This window comes from Mesoplodon bidens, assembly GCF_964165515.1.
Source record: "Mesoplodon bidens genome assembly, chromosome: 18".
NCBI lineage: Eukaryota > Metazoa > Chordata > Mammalia > Artiodactyla > Ziphiidae > Mesoplodon > Mesoplodon bidens.
In genome coordinates, this window is record NC_138175.1 from 46,369,071 (window position 1) to 46,391,188 (window position 22,118).

The 22,118-nt window shown below is 37.7% G+C and overlaps 1 protein-coding gene across 6 annotated transcripts in view; it reads right to left on the minus strand.

Annotated features, from left to right (window-relative positions):
• Positions 1-22,118, minus strand: part of ZNF569 (zinc finger protein 569) — a 60,235-nt gene that overhangs the window by 14,651 nt on the left and 23,466 nt on the right. For 4 of the 6 annotated variants that reach the window (XM_081217824.1, XM_081217823.1, XM_081217822.1 and 1 more), the window contains one exon: positions 17,211-17,268. The exons of the other annotated variants lie outside the window; for them this stretch is intronic. In XM_081217824.1, coding sequence (XP_081073950.1) covers positions 17,211-17,268 — 58 coding nt within the window. The remainder of the gene's footprint in view (positions 1-17,210; positions 17,269-22,118) is intronic. 6 annotated transcript variants of the gene reach the window in all.

Consider the following 22,118-nt stretch of genomic DNA (forward strand, 5'->3'; position numbering starts at 1 on the left):
TAAATGGTGTTGGGAAAACTGGATAATCACATGCAGAATAATAAAACTGGACACATCTTACACCACTAAAATTAACTCAAAATGGTTAAAGATTTAAAATTAGACCTGAAACAGTAAAACTCCTAGAAGAAATCATAAGGATAAAGCTCTTGATATTGGTCTTGGCAATAATTTTTTAAATATGACATGAAAAGCATGAGCAATATAAGCAAAAATCAATAAGTGAGGCTACATCAAACTAAAAAGCTTCTGCACAGCAAAAGGAACAATCAACAAAATAAAGAGGTGATCTATGGAACAGAAGAAAATATTTGCAAATCATATATTTGATAAGGGGTTAACATCCAAAATAAAGAACTCATACAACTCAATAGCAAAAAAACCCAACTTGAGTAAAATTGGGCAGAGGAACTGAATAGACATTTTTCCAAAGAAGATATACAATTGGCCAACGGGTACATGAAAAAATGCTTGACATCACTAATCACCACGGAAATTCAAATCAACACCACAATGAGGTGTCACCTCACACCTGTTATAATGGCTATCATCAAAAAGACAAGAGATCAAATGTGTTGGAAAGGATGTGGAGAAAAGGGAACCCTTGTTCACTGTTGATGGGAATGTAAATTGATACAGCCACCATAGAAAACAGCACAGTACAGAAGTTCCTTAAAAAGCTTAAAAATAGAATTACCACATAATCCAATAATCCCATTTCCAGGTATATGTCCAAAGGAAATGAGAACAGGAGTTTGAAGACATATATACACTCCCATGTTCACTGCAACATTATTAACAGTAACCAAAATATGGAAACAATCTAAGTGTCTGTCTGCAGATGAATGTATACAGAAGATGTGATATATACGTATACAATGGAATATTATTCTGCCATGAGAAAGATGGAATCCTGCAATTTGAAACTCCATGGATAGACCTTTAGGGCATTATTCTAAGTGAAGTAAGTCAGACGAAGAAAGACAATTACTCTATGATATCCCTTATATGTAGAATCTTGAAAATTCGAAATTATAGAAATAGAGAACAGAATGGTGCTTGCCCAGGGCTAGGAGGTGGGGGTGATGGGAAGATGCTGGTCAACAGGTATAAACTTCCATTTATAAGATGAATAATTTCTGGGGATCTAATGTACAGCATGGTGACTATGGTTAACAATACAGTATTATATACTGGAAACTTGCTAGAGAGTAGATCTTAAATGTTCTCACCCTAAAAAAGAAATAATTATGTGAGGTGATGGAGGTTTTAACCAACTACTGTGAAAATAATTTTGCAGTATATAAGTGTACCAATTCAACACGTTGTACACCTTAAATACAATGTTACATGTCAATTATATCTCAATAAAGCTAGAAAAGAAAATTTTTAAAGAAATGTAAAAAGAAAAGAAAAAAAGAAACCAAAGGCAAAGTGTCAGGGTAAAAAAACACTGAAAGGACTTCCCTGGTGGGACAGTGGTTAAGAATCTGCTTGCCAATGCAGGGGACATGGGTTTGAGCCCTGGTCTGGGAAGATTCCACATGCCACGGAGCAACTAAGCCCGTGTGCCACAACTACTGACCCTGCACTCTAGAGCCCACGAGCCACAACTACTGAAGCCCACGCACCTAGAGCCCATGCTCTGCAACAAGAGAGGCCACAACAATGAGAAGCCTGCACACCACAGTGAAGAGTAGCCCCCACTCACCACAACTAGAGAAAGCACAGCAACGAAGACCCAATGCAGCCAAAAATAAATATATAAATAAATTTATTTTTTAAAAAACACTGAAATGCATGGGATAGTTGGGACTTCCCCTTAAGTGGGATAAAGACCAAAATAAGCTCAGAAAAAGTACCTGGTGAGGAATTACAGCTGAGGAGAAAACAATGCAGAAAGCTAGTCCTACTATAATGGTTTCATTAATCACATGAAAGGATAAGAGCACATAAGATGAATTCTTGCTGAGAGTGCCTCAGCCTCAGATTTCTCCTCAGGGAGTTGTATTTTCCTAAGTTGGATCAATAAAATAATTAATAAATTACAAAACCAACACCACAGATTTTGCGAGAAAACTGTAATTGCTCAAGAGTGACAGAATCCAAAAAGAAATCATTAAAATAAACTTGATGAAAATACTTTTAAAAAATTTAGTAAATATGAAGCATAATCTTAATATGAGAAATCTAGAACTTATATACATAAATCCCCATAATTAAAAATTGATATTTTAAGTATAAATACTGAGTTAGGCAAATAAGTTTAATGAAGAAAAATAAATTTTAAAAACATACAAAATTAGGAATAAGTACTGAAACAAACTGAACTTCAGTGAAATTAATAATTTAAAAAGAAATATGAAACCAGGACTGATCTCGAAATGAAAAAAAGAAAAGAAAAGAAAAGAAAAGAAATCCAGAACAGTTGATACTGTAGCACAGACTTTTACTCTTCTATCCCAATATTTATTTCCCCCCATTTCCAAATTTTTGGCTGGGCATATGGCCTCCTGTGCCATTATCATTCTTATTATCATTCTTCATCTCCTTTGAAGCTAGGTATTTTTATATAAGGTTCTGGACAATAAGATGAAAGGAATATTATGTGCAACTACTGGTAAGTGAGCTTAAAGGGAAGAGGTATACATTTTCTTCCCAGCTTCCTCCTTCCTATAGACTGTTAAGTAACTATGATGGCTAGGGCAAATATAGTCATTTGGGATAATGAGGTAGAAGCCAAGTATTAGAGGATAATGAGGTAGACAAATGAAATAGAGGAATCCTGGTTCTCTCTGCCTTAGAGATACAGGACCAGCCCTGATTTGTTGGTACCTGAATTCCTACAGAGACTAATAAAATTCTGTCCTGTTTAAGCAACTGTTATGTAAGATTTCTGTTACAGTCAATAATACTAGGTAAATCTATTAAGACAGATAAATGCTTATGGTAGAAAGAGAACATTTCAAAATGCTATCTTTGTGGCAGCCATAGAAATATGCTCCCAGATCCCCTTCAAGAGAACCAGCTGTGAGATGCATAATTGGTGAACAACCTCCAGTCACTCTATCTTTAGTTCTACTACTGTGTTCATGATGAGACCATGCTATTCTCAAGCCACCACTGGCTATTTTTCCAGCCAAAGGCTAAGCACAGTGAGGGTATTAGGGACTGGACCATTCTACCTGACATGGGACTCCTCTAATGGGAAAATTTTGGTCAGCAACTCCCCACTGGTCTGGATAAGACTTTCTCACAGCTGCATGAAGGTCTGAGATGGCAGAATAAAGAATCAGCAAGCTTAAAGATCAAGAGATCAATAGAAACTATACAATCTGAAGATGAGGGGAAAAAAAGAGTGAAGAAAAATGAACACAGACTAGGAGAAATTTGAGACAGAAATAAGTATATCCACATACACATAATATGAGTACCAGAAGGAGAGGAAAGACAGAAGACTACTCAAAGAAATACTGGCTGAAAACTTCCTAAATTTGATTTTTAAAAAACACTAATATACATATCCAAGACACTCAATGAACCCTAAGCAGGATAAACACAAAGAGATACAAACACATCATACTCAAAATGCTGAAAGTAACAATACAGAGAAAACCTTAAAAGCTGCAAGAGGAAAAGAATCCTTTATCTACAAGGCAGCCACAATAAAATTGACACCTGACTTCTCATTAGAAACAATGAAGGTCAAGGCAATGGGACAGCAATATTTCAAGTACTGAAAGAAAAAACACTATCAGTGAATAATCCTATAACTAGCAAAGTTACCTTCAAAAATTATTATACTAAGTGAAAGAAGCCAGACACAAAAGTCACATATTTTACCATTCTATTTATATAAAATATCTGGAATAGATAAATACAGAGACTGAAGGCAGAGTGGTGGTTGCCAGGGGCTGGGGGAGAGGGGAAGGGGGGAGTAAATGCTTAATGGGTATGAGGTTTTATTTTGGGGTCATGAAAATGTTTTGTAACTAGATAGAGAGGGTGGCTGTACAACATTGTGAAGGTACTAAATACCACTGAATTGTTCGCTTCAAAATTATTAATTTTATGTAAATTTCACCTAAAAAAAGATGAAATATATTCCCAGAGAATTCATTGCTAGCAGACTGGCCTAACAAGAAATAATAAAGGAAAAAAAAGAAATAATAAAGGAAGTTCCTGAGGCTGAAGGGAAGTGACAACAATCATTAATTCAAATCCTCATGAAAAAATGAAGAGTTCAAGTAAAGCACTAAGCAGAATACAGAACAAACAGCAGGCTTGTCAAGTTAATTTTATTGTCCTAGGCACTCTGTTCTATGTTTCTGGAGATGTGAACATTTGCAGATGAAACTTAATATGGCAACAAAGAACAAAATGATGTGATATTCTTGCGCTACGGGTTAACTTTTTTGCTTCTGGATGGATGTGCTTTGTCATCAGAAATATCTTCAGACCTCCCATGGCCTTATTTATACTGCCTTGGGCCTCTCACTGGCACTCATAGATTCCAAACGTGTAACCAGTATACTAGTTTTGAAATGCTTTTTAATGTATGTTTCCTTATTCTTCATAACCTTTCTCTATTTTAGTTTTACTGAAAAAAGAAAGACAGGGGAAGATGACTGGGGGAAACCCTTTCCTCCCCCTTGGAGGCCTGGGATAGAGAAGAAAGGCCATGGAGGTAGGCAGTTAAATGTGTGCTCAGAACTTCCCACACTCCAGGGCATTAAGGTGAAGTAAGAAATGTAGTGAATTAAGAGGGCAAAGTGTCATTGTCAAATTTGGGGAACTTTAAGTAGCCTTTGTGTCCCATGTAGCATATATCCTGAGTAGAGAGTGATAGGACCTTTGCAGAAGGCAAGATGACCCCACATGGAAGCCAGGGATTCTTTGGAGGTTATGACAGAGACTCAGAGTCCATGGATACAACAAGATCCAAGGGAGGAAAGTTGAAAGGAGGGGGCCCTTGGACCATGACTGAGCTGAAAAACATACCACAAATTCATCAGCTACAGAATGCCCAGAAAAAGAAGCCAGCTAAACTAGATTCAGTGGATACCAGTCAGCACACACCCATGGAGAATCACAGAGGACCCTCTTCCTCCCAAAGCTATGAAGATTTTCTTCTATATCTCAGATACCACCTTAAGAGAGGACAGGGGTTTAGAGGGGAATCTGAATAATTGAATAATTATTCAAAGAAACAGACTAAGTTTTGAATCAGACTGCATCAAAACTAGCTTTTCTTTTCATGCTACTGATCAGAACTCATAAGAGATATGCAAACAAATTTTTAAAATAAAGAAACTATATTTTTAACATACATATCAGTGTAGTATGAGTAATTCTGTGACTCATACATATGAAGTCATTGAATAAAGTTAAGGGACAAAGAAATATGGACTATATGTTGATGTGAGGAGGTAAATGGCTTTCCTACAACGTTCAAATTCTCTAAAGAATTTACAGTCACAAAATTTACTTTAATAGAACAGTATTGGCCTTGGGCAAAATTAATCTTCATAGTTTAAGACATCTTGTCCAAAACAGCATTCACTGAGGATGTGTGATAGGTACAGAACTCCTGCTAAATAAAACAGGCTTGCCAACTTATATCTTGGCTTCTTCACTTACCTTCTAACAGCAGACTCAAGAAAATCTGCTTTCAATAAAGTTCTGGTATCTGTTGGTATACCTTACTATAAATTAAATTAATGTATTAAATATCCAGGAAAAAATATTCAAGTGGCTCTCCCAACCAGGTTACAGGATTAGTTTAACATTCAAAAACTGATGACTTTAAAGGAGGAGGATCGAGATGGTGGAGGAGGACATGGAGCTCACCTCCCGCCATAAACACATCAAAAATATATCTACACACGGAACAATTCTCACAGAAAACCATCAGGAAGCTGACAGAAGGACTCCTATACCTAACCAAAGCTTGAAGAAATATCTCCACAAAACTGGGTAGGATGGGGGAAAAAAAGGCATCAGGTTGGGACCTGCACCCCTGGGAGGGATCTGTAAGGAAGACAAGGTCCACACAGGCAGACCCTCGCCCTGGGGAATGATCAGGTTGACTCACAATCTGGGCTTCCCAGTTCTGGGGTCTTACATGGAGGAGACCAGCCCCCTTGCCCTAATGGGATCTGCTGAGACAGAAAGAAGGGCTAGAGAAACCTAGATCCTACTCATGAGGTGTGCTAGAGAAGCCTAGACCCTACTCATGAGGTGTGTGCATATGCTGGCTTGCTAACAATCAGGATGGAGAAAAGGTTACACCGGCAGCAGCCACCTCACTGCACTTCCTAATCCTAAAGAGTAAATGCCCCAGCCCTGCTCCCTCCACACCATAGCCTGGTTCGAGATCAGGGCAAAGATTTGTTTAGCTCCACAGAGACAGACAGGGGGCACCAGGGGTGTAATCTGGATGGAGCCATGGAGCCACTGTCAGCGTGCACACGGGAGGGTGGGTCTAGCCAGGGGAGACACTGTCAGCACGCACATCAGGCAGCAGGTCTAGCTGGGCAGACATTGTCAGCACATCGTGTAGTGCCACACGAATGCATAGTGGCTAAGCGCTGAATCTCGGGCAGGTAGGTCCTGGGAGAGGGCTTGATCTAGCTATGCAGAGACAGCCCAGATGGCCTGGGGTGTGATCTGGAGGGAGACACAGAGTTTCACTGTCAGCTTGCGCACAGTGGTAGTGGCAGCTCTAGCAGTGGAGACTTTTGTCAATGTGTGCACAGGGGCAGCAGAACCAGCTACCACAGACAATGTCAGTGTGTGCACTGGGCAGTGCCACAAGAATGCATAATGGCTAAGTGCTGAATATTGCGCAGACAGGCCCTGGGCAGGAGTGCACAGCAGTTTGTTTCCCAGCGAGGGTGCTCCAGCCCCACCCATTCAACACAACAGCTTAGCACCAGACCTGGATCCTGGGAGAAGTCTGCCACAGAGGCAGCCCAGGTCTCAATTCCTGCCCACCTCAATTCCTGCAGCGACAACACCCCGACACCCAGCTCCAGTCTACTCCACACCACATCCTTGCACTAGATCTGGGAGGAACAAAACAGAGAAAAGGATGCACCTTGGGCTGCTTCTGAGCAGAACTCTGGACACCTACACACGTGGCACATACGTTTGCTATGAGTGCATGGGCCTCACTTGCTTCAGCATTCACCTTCTTTGGGGTAGGCACACATTGAAGGGCAACAGAGCCTGAGAAACCTGACCTCAGGACTTCTACTCCAACATTTGGGGAGCAGACCCTGCCCCCAACAGGGTGGTGACAGCCATGGAACAAAGAAGAGACCCCACCTCCCATCTAGCACAGGCTCTGGACACCACAAGACCAACTATCAAGGGAATAACAGCCATCACACTCTGAAGAAAAACGTGGCTGGCATCCACACCAAAACCAGCCCTCACACCAAAAATGTTGGACACACACAGTCTACATAGGGACACTCCCACGTAAAAACACCCCTTCAAGAACACAGTAGATAATTGTTTCTCCTAAATTCACAGAAGCAGAGAAAGTTAAGTTAAATGAAAGAGCAGAGAAATTACTCCTAAAAAAAGAACAAGAGAAATCCTCTGAAAGAACAAATAATGAAGCAGACCTCACCAGTCTACTGGACCCCAAATCCCCAAAAAAGGGGTAATAAAAATGCTAAAGGAATTAAGAAAGATTATCAATAAAAATGAAGATCACTGTAACAAGGAGCTAGAAACTATGAAGGTGAAGCAATCAAAATTAGACAATTCAATTGCCAGGATAAAAACCAATCTAGAGGCAATGAATAGCAAACTAAATGACACAGAAGAGCGAATAAGTGATCTGGAAGATAGAATAATGGAAATCACCCAATCAGAAAAGCAGACAGAAAGACAAATTAAAAAAAAAAGAAAGAAACATGCAAGATCTATGGGATAATATAAAATGTGCCAAGCTATGCATAATAGGGGTTCCAGAAGGAGAGGAGAGAGAAAAGGGGATCGAAAATGTATTTGAAGAAATCATGGCTGAAAAATTCTCAAACCTAAAGATGGAAACAGATATCCAGGTACAGGAAGCACAGAGAGTCCCAAACAAGATGAACCCAATCAGACTCATGCCAAAATATATCATAACTAAAATGAGAAAAGTTAAAGAGAAGATTCTAAACGTAGCAACAGAAAAACAGTCAGTTAGAGGGAACCCCCATAGGCTATCAGCTGATTTCTCTATAGAAACTTTTCAGACCAGAAGGGAGTGACATGACATATTCAAAGTCCTGAAAGGAAAAAACCAGCAACCTAGGATACTCTAGAGCAAGATTATCATTTAGAATAGGAGGAGAGATAAAGAATTTCTCAGACAAGCAGGGCTTCCCTAGTGGCTCAGTGGTTAAGAATCCATCTGCCAGTGCAGGGAACACGGGTTCAAGTCCTAGTCCAGGAAGATCCCAAGTGCCACGGAGCAACTAAGGCTATGCGCCACAACTACTGAGCCTGCGTTCTCGAGCATGCAAGCCACAACTACTGAGCCCACGTGCTGCAACTACTGAAGCCCACACGCCTAGAGCCTGTGCTCCACAACAAGAGAAGCCACCGCAATGAGACGCCTGCACACCACAACGAAGAGTAGTCCCCGCTCGCCGCAACTACAGAGAGCCCGCACGCAGCAATGAAGACCCAACACAGCCAAAAATAAAATAAATTAAATAAATTTTTAAAAAAGAATTTCTCAGACAAGCAAAAATTATAGAATTCAGCAATACTAAACCTACCCTAAAAGAAATATTGAAGGTTCTTCTCTAAATAGACAAGAAACAAGAATCTATAGGAAAGGGAAAATCACAATAAGAAAGCTAAATATATAACAAGATTGAAGACTACTTATGCCAGTACATAGATTAAAAACAATCAAAACAAAATTTAAAGTAACATAACTACAATTAATAGCAAAAGGGTAAAACATAAATATGTAAAATAGGACATCAAAATCACAAAATGTGGGGGAGGTGTGAACTTGTATGACTATCAGTTTAACACAAGTAGAGATAGTTATGGGCCAACAAACTTGAACTCCACAGTCACCATAAATCAAAAACATATAACAGATTCACAAAAAACAAAGATAGGAACTCAAGCATAAAACAAAAGAAAACCATCAAACCACAAAGGAAAAAAAAAACCAAAAAGAAGAAATGAACAAAGAACTGGAAAAACAACTGGAAAACAAGGTTTAAAATGGCAAAAAGTATATACCTATCAATAATTACTTTTAATATCAATAGAATAAATGCTCCAATCAAAAGACACAGGGTGGCAGATTGGATAAAAAAGAAAGAGCTACCATATGATCCAGCAATCCCACTCCTGGATATATATCCAGGAAAAATGAAAACTCTAATTTGAAAAGATACATGCACCCCAATATTCATGGCAGCACTATTTACAATAGCCAAGACATGGAAATAACCCAAGTGCCCATCAAGAGACGAGTGGCTTAAGAAATGTGGTACATATACACAATGGAATGTTAGTAGCCATAAAGTGAATGAAATACTGCCATTTGCAGCAACATGAATGGACCTAGAGAATATTATACTTAGTGAAGTAAGTCAAAGACAAATATTATGATATCACTTATATATGGACTCTAAAAAATAATATAAATGAATCTATATACAAAATAGAAACAGACTCACAGACATAGAAAACAAACTTATGGTTACCAAAGGGGAGGGGGAGGGACAAATTAGGAGTATGAGATTAACTGATACAAAGTACTATACAAAAAACAGACAGGCAACAAGGATTTACTCTATGGCACAGGATATTATATTCAATATCTTGTATTTATATTTCAACATCTATAATTGAAAATAATCTGAATATATATATTTATAACTGAATCTCTTGGGCTGTACACCTGAAACTAACACAATACTGTAAATCAACTATACTTCGATTTTAAAAATTGATCACTTTAATTGACCAAATTAACAGAAAAAAAGGAGAAATATTATTTGATCAAGATCACACATACAGGCTTCCCTGGTGGCACAGTGGTTAGGAATCTGCCTGCCAATGCAGGGGATACGGGTTCGAGCCCTGGTCCAGGAAGATCCCACATGCTGCAGGGCAACCAACCCCATGGGCCACAGCTGCTGAGCCTGCGCTCTGGAGCCCGCGAGCCACAACTACTGAAGCCTGCACGCCTACAGCCTGTGCTCCGTAACAAGAGAAGCCACCGCAATGAGAAGCCCACGCACCACAACAAAGAGCAAAAGCAGCCAAAATAAATAGATAAAATAAATTTATTTTTTAAAAAAGATCACATATACAAGAAAATTGTATGACAAAAGTCAATACCAATTCATGATAGACCCCCTTAGCAGGCTAGGAATAAAAGGAAATTTCCTTCATCTGTAAGAGTATTTACAAAAAACTTTCATGGAATATCGTACTTACTGGTGAATCACTGAAAGTATACCCTTAAGACTGAGAATGAAACAAAGATGACTGCCACCACATCTATTCAGCATTATACTGAACATTTAGCAATTGAAATAAGGCAAGAGAAAAGGGGGGGCATGAGAATTCAAAGTGATGAAAAGTGTCTATTTGCAGATGATATATTTGTAAACATAATTCAGTTCAATTTGAAATAAAAACCTAAGCAGTTTTAATTGTGGAAATTGACTAATTCTAAAATTTCTAAGGAAATATAAATCACTACAAATAGCTACAGCAATGTTAAAGAAAAACAAAGATGGAGGATTTGTTTTCATTATCAGATACCAAGATTTATAATAATAAAGACATGGTAATTAAGATAGAATGCTATTGACATAAGGAAAAATAAAACAGTAGAAGAGGATGTAAAGTCAGAAATACATATATTAACATGAATATGTCTTGAAAACAATATGGAGTGAAAAAAGTGAGTTGCAGAACTGTCAGTCCATTATGTTCCCTATTATTTATTTATTTATTTATTTGCACGGGCCTCTCACTGTTGTGGCCTCTCCCATTGCAGAGCACAGGCTCCGGACACACAGGCTCAGTGGCCATGGCTCATGGGCCCAGCCGCTCCGCGGCATGTGGGATCTTCCCGGACCGGGGCACGAACCCGTGTCCCCTGCATCAGCAGGTGGACTCTCAATGACTGCACCACCAGGGAAGCCCATTCCCTATTATTTAAAAATCTAAAACAGAGAGCAACATTATAAAATATTCATACATACAAATCAGTGTGGGAAAAACATAAAACCATGGACTCTTTTTTTTTTTTTTTTTTTTTTTGCGGTACACGGGCCTCTCACTGTTGTGGCCTCTCCCGTTGTGGAGCACAGGCTCCAGACACGCAGGCTCAGTGGCCATGGCTCATGGGCCCAGACGCTCCGCTGGCATGTGGGATGTTCCCGGACCGGGGCACGAACCCGTGTCCCCTGCATCGGCAGGCGGACTCTCAACCACTGTGCCACCAGGGAAGCCCTATGGACTCTTGATATACATAACATTCATGAAAGTGACTGACTCTGGGGACAGAGTATCTGTAATATTCTAATTATTTTATTGAAAAAAATCTCAAAGCAAAAATGACAAAATAATAAATATGTTAATTCCAGGTACTGGGTATATCGCTGTTTATTCTATTTCTCCCTCTCTTCCTAGATTTTAAAATAATAATTTAAAAAAAAGATGAGAGAAGACAGAGAGAGATGGAAGCAAAAGCAGCTCTGTATTAGTTCAATTTTCTGTGTTCTCACTGACTTCAAGTTTATTCTCATCAATTCCTTCTTCTATTTTCTCATTGTTTCTAATTTCTAGAACTATATTTTGTTCATTTTGCTTATATTTATTAACATATCATTATTATTCAGCCTGCAGGTTTTCTTCTGTACGTTATTTTTTAGATGTTCTGTAACATAAATTTTTATGTCTTTCTTGATCTAAGTTGCTTATGCTAGTTTTTAAATTTCCATGTGGAAATGTTTTCTTTTTGAATTTTTATTATTAACTTCCTATGTAATTGCATTCTGGAACATGTACAGTTTGTACTTTTGAAATTTATTGAGCTTTATTCAGGCCTAATATACGGTCAGTTTTTTAGTTTTTCCATATCAAAAAAAGGATATTAATTGTTTCCAGGCTATAAGCTATGGTAATCAATTAGCTCTATCAAATTATTATTGGTAGTTATGTTCATTTTGTTGTCTGCTTTATGTGTCTATCATGAGCTAAGACAGACCAATAAAAGTTTCCTATTGATATGTTTCTTCTTATTTTTCACAGTATTCCTTATAGTAAATTTTCTGCAGTTTATTTGGTACAGAAGTAGTCCTAACTATTTATCTTTATTACCTAACACACTTATCAGCATTTTAAAGCATCATTCTTTTTGTTTTTTTAAAGCTTACAGTCTTGGATAAATGGATAAAGAAGATACGGTACATATATACAATGGAATACTACTCAGCCATAAAAAAAGAATGAAATAATGCCATTTGCAGCAACATGGATGCAACTAGAGATTATCATACTAAGTGTAGTCAGAAAGAGAAAGACAAATACCATATGATATCACTTATATGTAGAATCTAAAATATGGCACAAATGAACTTATCTACAAAACAGAAACAGACTCACAGACACAGAGAACAGACTTGTGGTTGCCAAGGGGGAGGAGGGGAGGGAGAGGGGTGGGCTGGGAGTTTGGGGTTAGCAGATGCAAACTATTACGCTTAGAATAGATAAGCAACAAGGTCTACTATATAGCACAGGGAACTATATCTAATCTCCTGGGATAAACCATAATGGAAAAGAATATTAAAAAAACAATGTATATGTGTATAACTGAATCACTTTTCTATATAGCAGAGATTAGCACAACATTGTAAATCAACTAAGATAAAAAAATAAAGCTCACTGTCTTGAATTTTATAGTACCTGATATTAACAAATAGCCTTTTTTCTTTCTTTTAAACTGCACTGATATGGCTTTACTTAAACAATGTTTAAAATTTCTCTGGGTCAAAAGCTTCCCATCTATAAAATGAAAATGTTGGAACAAATATTCTCTTAAATTCTCTTTTAAGAGTTAATCATTCTCAATAGAAAAGGGGACAGCTAGGAAAATGATGAGATTCTTTCATGAATCCTGGCTTTTTTGACAGACTGTAAAAATATAGTCTTTTCTAACAGGAAATTTTGCTTTTCTAATTATCATATGTTTATTTACTACCTAGAATCCAGTTAGTAGTTTGCCATTGGTAGTTCACTATTTCAGGTAACATTGTGAGGAGATATAATATACAGCAATTTTTGCTATTAACTTTCTTATCTTGATTAATGGCAACACTAACACCTTTTCTGAAAAATGGAATTGTAGCATAAGTTTTGATTCCTACCTCTTCTTCAACACCTAGGTACAATGTGTCAACAAGTTCATTTGACTCAGTCTCACCAATACCTCCTAAATCTCAACTCTTCTATTTCTCCTATATGTTAAAGTAGTGGAACAGGAGAATTAAACAATTGAAATTTTTTTTTCTGATAGCTCAGAGACTATTTGAGGGTCTCATAGTAGTTGAGGTTTTCATTATGAATATTAATTGCCACTGAAGAGAATGAGAAAATAAGTCTTATTTGAGCCCTGGAGTTATGTTTTTTTATTCAATAAGTTACCGACTTACTAGATGTGCCCAGCACTGGTTTAGAGCCTAAGGATATAGCTGTAAGACAGACATAAGTTCTGGTCCTCCTGGAACTTACATACTAGTTGAGGGAAACAAATGAAAACATAAACATGTAAATAGGTAAGATAGAATAAGATAGTGTAATGGTTGATCTTATGTCAACCTGACCGGGTCGCAGGTTGCCCAGACATTTGGCTGAACATTACTCTGGGTGTGTCTGTGAGGGTATTTCTACATGAGATTAACATTTGGGTCAGTAAAGTGAGTAAAGCAAATCGTCCTCCCTAATATGGGTAGGCGTCATCCAATCAATCGAAGACCTGAATAGAACTGAGTAAGAGGGAGCTGTTTGAGTTGGGACTTTAGTCTTTTCTGGTAGCTTTACTAGCATGTTCAAAGTTCCCCAGGGATAAACTTTGTCTGTTCCGAGTGTGGAAAAAGCTAGTATCACTGAAAGACAGTGAATGAGGGAGGGTGTAGCAAAAGATAATGGTAAAGACATAGGAAGAAGGCATATCATGAAGGGTTTTGTAAAGGACAATAAGAAACCTGGATTTTATTCCAAGTGTAATGCGAAGCCATTAGATGATTTTAAACAGAGAAGTTAACACCTCAGGTTTTTAAATTATCACTTCAGTTGTCCTCTGGAGAATGGACTACATATGGTTAAGAATGTATGCAGGGAGATTAACAGGCAGTTACTGAAGTACTTCCAGGTAAGAGATGATACGGCCTGGGTTACAAGAGTCATGGAAATGTTGACAAGTGATCAGATTTGAGATATGATGAAAAACTGGACTAATCTGATGGTTATTTTAGAAAATCATTTTATTTGCATTTCATTAATCATGAGTGAGGCTGAGGTCATACAGGACTGTGGTTAAGTTTACAGGCTTCACAGTTACACCACCTGGGACTAAATCCTGATTCTACTACATCCTTTACCTATGACCTTGAGCAAATTTCTTAATCTTTCTATGCTTGTTTCTTAACTCCTGAAAAAAAATGAAGATTCTTTATGAAGTCTATATGAGGTAATCGATGTAAAACTTTAATTAACAATAAAGATTACTTTTTATTATTATTTACAATTTTTATCGGGCATTTGTTCTTACTTTTTCAATTGTGGATTTCTTTTTCATGTTCTATATGCAGTTTTCTATTGGATTTTAATTTAGTTTGTAAATATGTATTTAAATACCAGATTGGGTCTGCCATATGTATTACTAAGATTGTTGTCAAGTTTTGCCAATTTACTTTATGATGATTGTATCAATAGGAGAATATAATTTTTATGTACTAAGATTTAGTTGAGCTTCTTTTTTTACTGCCTATGAGTTTGATATTATGCCAAAAAAACAGCTAGTGACTGTAGAAAATACACTCAAGATGGTTGTCTTGCAGTAATCAGAACTCTCATACACTGTTAAGAGTACAGTTTTGGACAATCACTTTGGAAAACTGTTTGGCAGTATCAATGAAAGGTAATCTTAAACATCACTTATGACTCAGAAATTCTACTTTGGTAGAAAGAAACATGTACATATGTGCAACAAAAACCTACAAGAAAATTCATAGGAACAATATTTTAATTGTTCCCAAATAAGAACTACCTAAATGCCTATCAGTAATAGAATGGATAAATAAAATTATGGTTTATTCACATTAATTAAATAATATACAGTAGTAAGGTTAAGTAAACTACTTACATGCAATGATTCAACATGAATCTGACAAACAAAATATTAAGCAAAAGAAGTCAGACACAAAGTATATAGGTTACATAAAGTTTAAAAATAGGCATAAATAATCTATAGTGATATAATCTGAACAGTGGTTGCCCCTGGGGTGAGGGTAATAACTGGGAAAGGTGCAGGAGTCTAATGGGTGTTAGTGTAATATTCCATTTCTTGATCCAGTGCTTATGCTGGTTAAACATGTATTCACTTTGAAAATTAATTGAGGAAAAAACTAGAGATACAGAGAAGCTGCTAGATAGGGGCACCTGGTCAAAGAAAGGTATATCTCAGTATAGCAAAGCTTTGAGCTAAGGGTGAAAAGGCAGTAAAGTGAGATTTGTTCAGTAGCTAAGAGTGCAGGATAAATCTGAAAGAGAAAGATTATAAAGGAAGTCTGAAGAAAACGGATGAAGTTCTGAGGAAAAGGAAATGTCCTTGAAGAGGAGACAGACATTACTTATTCTAAGAGTAAAATGAAGAAGAAATAAGGAACCATGGATTCAATTCATTAAAACCACAAACATTCACAAAAACCACATATACCAGGCATTGTTCTAGGGGCTGGAGATACAGCAGTAAACCAAATAAAGCATACTCTTTGTTCACATTCTAGTGGACTAAAATTATAAGAATTTACCATAAATGATTACTTTAGACTGTGGCTGAATCTCAGCAAACACACATGGAAAAAGATAATTATACAGGGTCATTTGAAAGACACATCCCATCCATTTCTTCAGATATTCTAGTTTTTTTAAACATAAGGTATGAAAGCATAGAATAATGTGGTTAAATGCATTAATCTTAAGTGTACAAACTGAGACAGTTTAATACATTTATGTATTTGTGTACCTACCACTCAGGTCAAAATACAGAGCATTTTCAGCATACTAGAAGATTCCCTCATGTCCCTTCCCAGTACCCCTTCAGGGGTAACCACTATTTTCTACCACTGAGATTAGTTTTCTAACTTCATATATATGGAATCACATAGAATGTATTCTTATTTCTGACTTCTCTTATGACACATGTTTATGAGATTTTCTATGTTGTTATAAGTAGCAGTAATCTGCTTTGGGGAGTGTGTGTGTGTGTGTGTGTGTGTGTGTATGTGTATAGTGTCCAATGCATGAAACACTATAATTTATTCCATTTTCTGTTGATGTTGATTTGCATTCTTTCCAATGCTGGGCTATTTTGACATATATTCTTTGCCTTATCCTCGATCAAAACAGACCATCAGTGGGGAGTTCCCTGGTAGTCTAGTGGTTAGGATTTGGCACTTTCACTGCCGTGGCCTGGATTTAACCCCTGGTTGGGGAACTGAGATTCTGCAAGCCGTGTGGCATGGCAAAGACTTTAAAATTATTAAAAAAAAAAAAAGACCACTAGAAAAACTGGGTTTACCAACTATGGGAAGTCTCGCTACAATGTATTCATTGACCTAGGTGCCAATGAAAACTTACTTCTGCTAATAAATGTTCATTTTTATCCTTATGGACAATGCAAATTATGTAATGAATTTCTGCCCTTGTTTACCTATTATAATGAAATTCAAAATTGAAGCCCAACTTTAATCTCTCTGAATGAAAGCATTTCTGCATAATCATATTTTAACTCTTTCCTGGTCTTAATCTTCCAACTCTGTTTCCTCTGAAAATATGTTTTATCTGTATAGGATTTTCCAATTTAGTGTATGGATTACTGCAATTCCCTTAAACTGCACTGTAAAATAAGGCAGGGAACAAATATACTACTTAAAATTTACCTGCAACTCAGTCATTTCCTTTTCTTTCTGGGAGTGGACTGGGCCTGAGAAGGCAGAGCTGGAGAAGAGAATAAAAGCCATTAAACAAGGTTTGTTTTGCAGTTTCAGAAATCTGCACCCACAAGGTAGATTAAAGGTCACTCTATAGCAAAATGATACTTGGAGCCATCAGAAAGGCCAAGAATATACATTCCCCAGGTATAAAGATGACTACTACATCACGTGGAGCTTATGCATATGGTGAACAGGAATAGAAGTACATATGTAGGAGATGCCCCATGAATTTATCAATAGATCAGAGAATAAACAGTTCACGTGGAGCAGAAAGACATATAGCTTCATGAAAGCATGTCACCAAGAAAATTATGAAACTGACAACACACCTAAGGTATTTTAATGTATTGAGACTTTTAAAAAGAAATATTTTAAGTACAAACTAAATGGGAATTTAACTAAAATGGTGACAATTTTATATTTTGAGAAAAGAGTCAGGAGAAGTTTATGTGTGTGAGTGATGCGTATCAGAGGTACTGGTGGTGGTAAGAACGTTTAATTCTTATTTTCTATAGTATAAAAAATCTAAATCTGAAAAGTGTCAAATAATAGCAGGATAAACATATGATTTGGAAAAACGGAGTAAACAAAAGAAGGCACAGTTAAGAGTTGAAAGTGATTCTTTCTGGGGACAGGAATTAGAGATGGGGAGAAAAAAGGAACAGGGTATAGTTTTTCTTATTCTTATTACAAGTCTAGTAGCACTATTTGATTTTTTTAAAAACAATTAACATACTATTTCGCCCAAATACAAACTGAATCATAAAACAGTGTACTATGTACGATTAATAATATTATGTATTATGTAATATTCATAATATAATGTACATGCTTATAAGCATGGGGTAAATAATGCATGATTATATGTATAATGTAGCATGTACTATCAACAGGTTAATGCAGGGGTCCCCAACCTCCCGGCAGTCTGCGGCCTGTTAGGAACCGGGCCGCACAGCAGGAGGTGAGTAGCGCGAGAGCATGGCACTCCCCATCGCTGGCATTACCGCCTGAACCATTGCTCGCTGGCATTACGGCCTGAATCATGCCCCCTGCCACAGTGGAAAACCTGTCTTCCAGGAAGCTGGTTCCTGGTGCCAAAAAGGTTGTGGACCTCTGGGTTAACATACACGCTTATAAACATGGGGTAATTAATTAATGCACGGTTATACATATAATGTATTATATGTGGCATTGGTCCCCAACCTTTCTGGCACCAAAGACCGGTTCTGTGGAAGAAAATTTTTCCACGGATGGTGGCGGGGGGGATGGTTCAGGCGGTAATGCGAGCAGTGGGGAGTGGCAGATGAAGCTTTGCTTGCTTGCCCGCCGCTCACCTCCTGCTGTGCGGCCCGGTTCCTAACAGGCCAAAGACCAGTACCAGTCTGCAGCCCGGGGGTTGGGGACCCCTGATGTATTATATAATATATATGCAATTCCAGGACACCGAAATCAAACAACTCTCATATCAACACAATGGGGTCTATATTACGGACAATGCTCAGAAATTTGTGGATCAAATCATAGTTTTATACCCATTTTAGTACCACTAAAATACTTTGAAAAATGATCTGCATCAATATTATAAATTCATTAAGAAGCTAAACAGCACTAACCTTTTAAGTTAAAGACTGGGAGTTAGGGGGACTTCCCTGGTGGCACAGTGGTTAAGAATCCGCCTGCCAATGAAGGGCACATGGGTTCGATCCCTGGTCTGGGAAGATCCCACATGCTGCGGAGCAACTAAGCCCCTGCGCCACAACTACGCAAGCCTGCGCACCTAGAGCCCATGCTCCTCAACAAGAGAAGCCACCGCAATGAGAAGCCCGTGCACCACAACAAAAAGTAGTCCCCACTTGCCTCAACTAGAGAAAGCCTCAAGCAACGACAAAGACCCAATGCAGCCAATAAATAAATAAATAAAAATACCTTAAGAAAAAAAAAAAGACTGGGAGTTAAAACTCCCCTTAATGGGCTTCCCTGGTGGCGCAGTGGTTGAGAGTCCGCCTGCCGATGCAGGGGACACGGGTTCGTGCCCCGGTCTGGGAAGATCTCACATGCCGCAGAGCGGCTAGGCCCGTGAGCCATGGCTGCTGAGCCTGCGCATCCGGAGCCTGTGCTCTGCAAGGGGAGAGGCCACAACAGTGAGAGGCCCGCCTACCGCAAAAAAAAAAAAAAAAAAAAAAAAAAAACTCCCCTTAATGATATGCTACAACTGGATATAGCAACACGATTTATTATTATTCTATCAATAATTCTGCTCCTATTTATTATATTCCAATTAAAAATTTCAAAATATATTATTCAAACCCAGAGTTGATGTCTACCAAAATACAAAAAACAACCTACCCCTTGAGAAACAAAATGAACGAAAATCTATTTGCCTCTTTCATTATCCCAACAATAATAGGACTTCCTATCATTATCTTAATTATCATATTCCCGAGCATTTTACTCCCAACACCTAATCAACTAATCAATAATCGTATAATTTCTATTCAACAATGACTAGTTCAGCTAACACTGAAACAAATAATAGTTATTCACAATCACAAAGGACAAACCTGAGCACTAATACTAATATCACTCATCTTATTTATTGGATCAACAAATCTATTAGGGGGCTTCCCTGGTGGCGCAGTGGTTGAGAGTCCATCTGCCGATGCAGGGGACATGGGTTCGTGCCCCTGTCCGGGAAGATCCCACATGCCACGGAGCAGCTGGGCCCGTGAGCCGTGGCCGCTGAGCCTGCGCTCTGCAACGGGAGAGGCCACAACAGTGAGAGGCCCGCATACCGCAAAAGAAAACAAACAAACAAACAAACAAATCTATTAGGACTATTACCACATTCATTTACACCTACTACACAACTCAATAAATCTAGGAACAGCAGTTCCCCTACGGGCAGGAACTGTAATTACAGGCTTTTGTCATAAAACAAAAGCATCCTTAGCTCATTTTCTACCACAAGGAGCACCAGTTCCTCTTATTCCTGTACTAGTAATCATCGAAACTATTAGTTTATTCATTCTTAACCAATAGCTTTAGCCATACAATTAACAGCTAACATCACAGCAGCACATCTATTATTCATTTAATTAGAGGAGTGACTCTAGCACTGCTGAATATTAGCACCACCACAGCCCTCATTACATTTATTATCCTTGTATTACTTACTATCCTCGAAATCGCCATTGCCATCATTCAAGCTTATGCGTTTACCTTACTAGTAAGTCTTTATCTACATGACAATACACAATGACCCACCAAACCTATGCATATCACATAGTAAATCCCAGTCCCTGACCCCTTATAGGAGCTCTCTCAGCCCTTCTAATAATAACATCAGGCCTAATTACATGATTTCACTTCAATTCAACGTTATTATCACTAGGCCTTAACAACGTATTAATGATGATGAGACATCATCCGAGAAAGCATTTCCCAAGGCCATTATACATTAGTTGTTCAAAAAGGACTTCAATATGGAATAATCTTATTATTTCAGAAGTGCTCTTTTTTACTGTTTTTTTCTGAGCCTTCTATCACTCAAGCCTTATCCCTACACCTGAACTAGGTGGATGCTGACCACCAACAGGCATCCGTCCCCTAAATCCATTAGAAGTAACACTTCTTAATACCTCTGTATTAAGGGTATCCATTACCTGAGCCCACCACAGCCTCATAGAAGGAAACTGCAAACACATACTCTAAGCTCTTATTAAAATTGCCCTAGGCTTTCATTTTACAAGTCTACAGGCCTTAGAATACTACGAAACATCCTTTACAATTTCAAATGGATCAACTTTCTTCATAGCTACAGGATTCCACAGACTACATGTAATTATGGCTCTACTTTCCTTATCATTTGCTTCTTACATCAATTAAAATATCACTTCTCATCTAACCATCATTTTGGCTTCGAAGCTGCTGCCTGATATTGACATTTTGTAGATGTAGTATGACTATTCCTTTACATATTCATTTATTGATGAGGATCTTATTCTTTTAGTATTAAACAGTACAGTTGACTTCCAATCAGTTTCAGTATAATCCAAAAAAGAATAATAAATCTAATACTGACATTAATTACAAACATAGCACTAGCCTCACTAGTTGTATTATTTGCATTCTGACTTCCCCAATTAAATATTTACACAAAAAAAAACAAGTTCTTATGAATGTGGGTTTGACCCTATAGGATCAACACATGTACCATTTTCCATAAAACTTTTCTTAGTAGCCATTACATTCCTCCTTTTTGACTTAGAAATTGCTCTCCTTTACCCTTACCCTGAGCATCTCAGACAAATAATCTAAAAACAACACTCATTATAGCTTTATTCCTAATTTTATTACAAGCAACACCTAGCCTAACCAAAAAGGACTAGAATGAACTGAATATGGTAGTTAGTTTAAACTAAAATAAATTATTTTGACTTGTTAGGTTTTGATTAAGTTCATTATCAAGTGCCTTTAGTATATATAAATATTATTATAGCATTCACAGTATCTCTTATAGGATAATTAATATATCGATCTCACCTAATATCTTCACTAGTATGCCTAGAAGGCATAATACTATCACTATTCATTATAGCAACCCTGATCATTCTAAATATACATTCTACCCTAGCCAGCATAATGCCAATTGTTCTGCTAGTATTCACAGCTTTCAAAGCCACACTCAGACTGTCCTTACTAATAATAGTATCAAACATATACGGCACTGATTATGTACAAAATCTTAATCTCCTCCAATGTTAAAAATTATTATTCCTACAATTATACTAACACCACTAACATGACTATCAAAGAACAGCATAATCTGAATTAATACCACAGTCCACAGCTTAT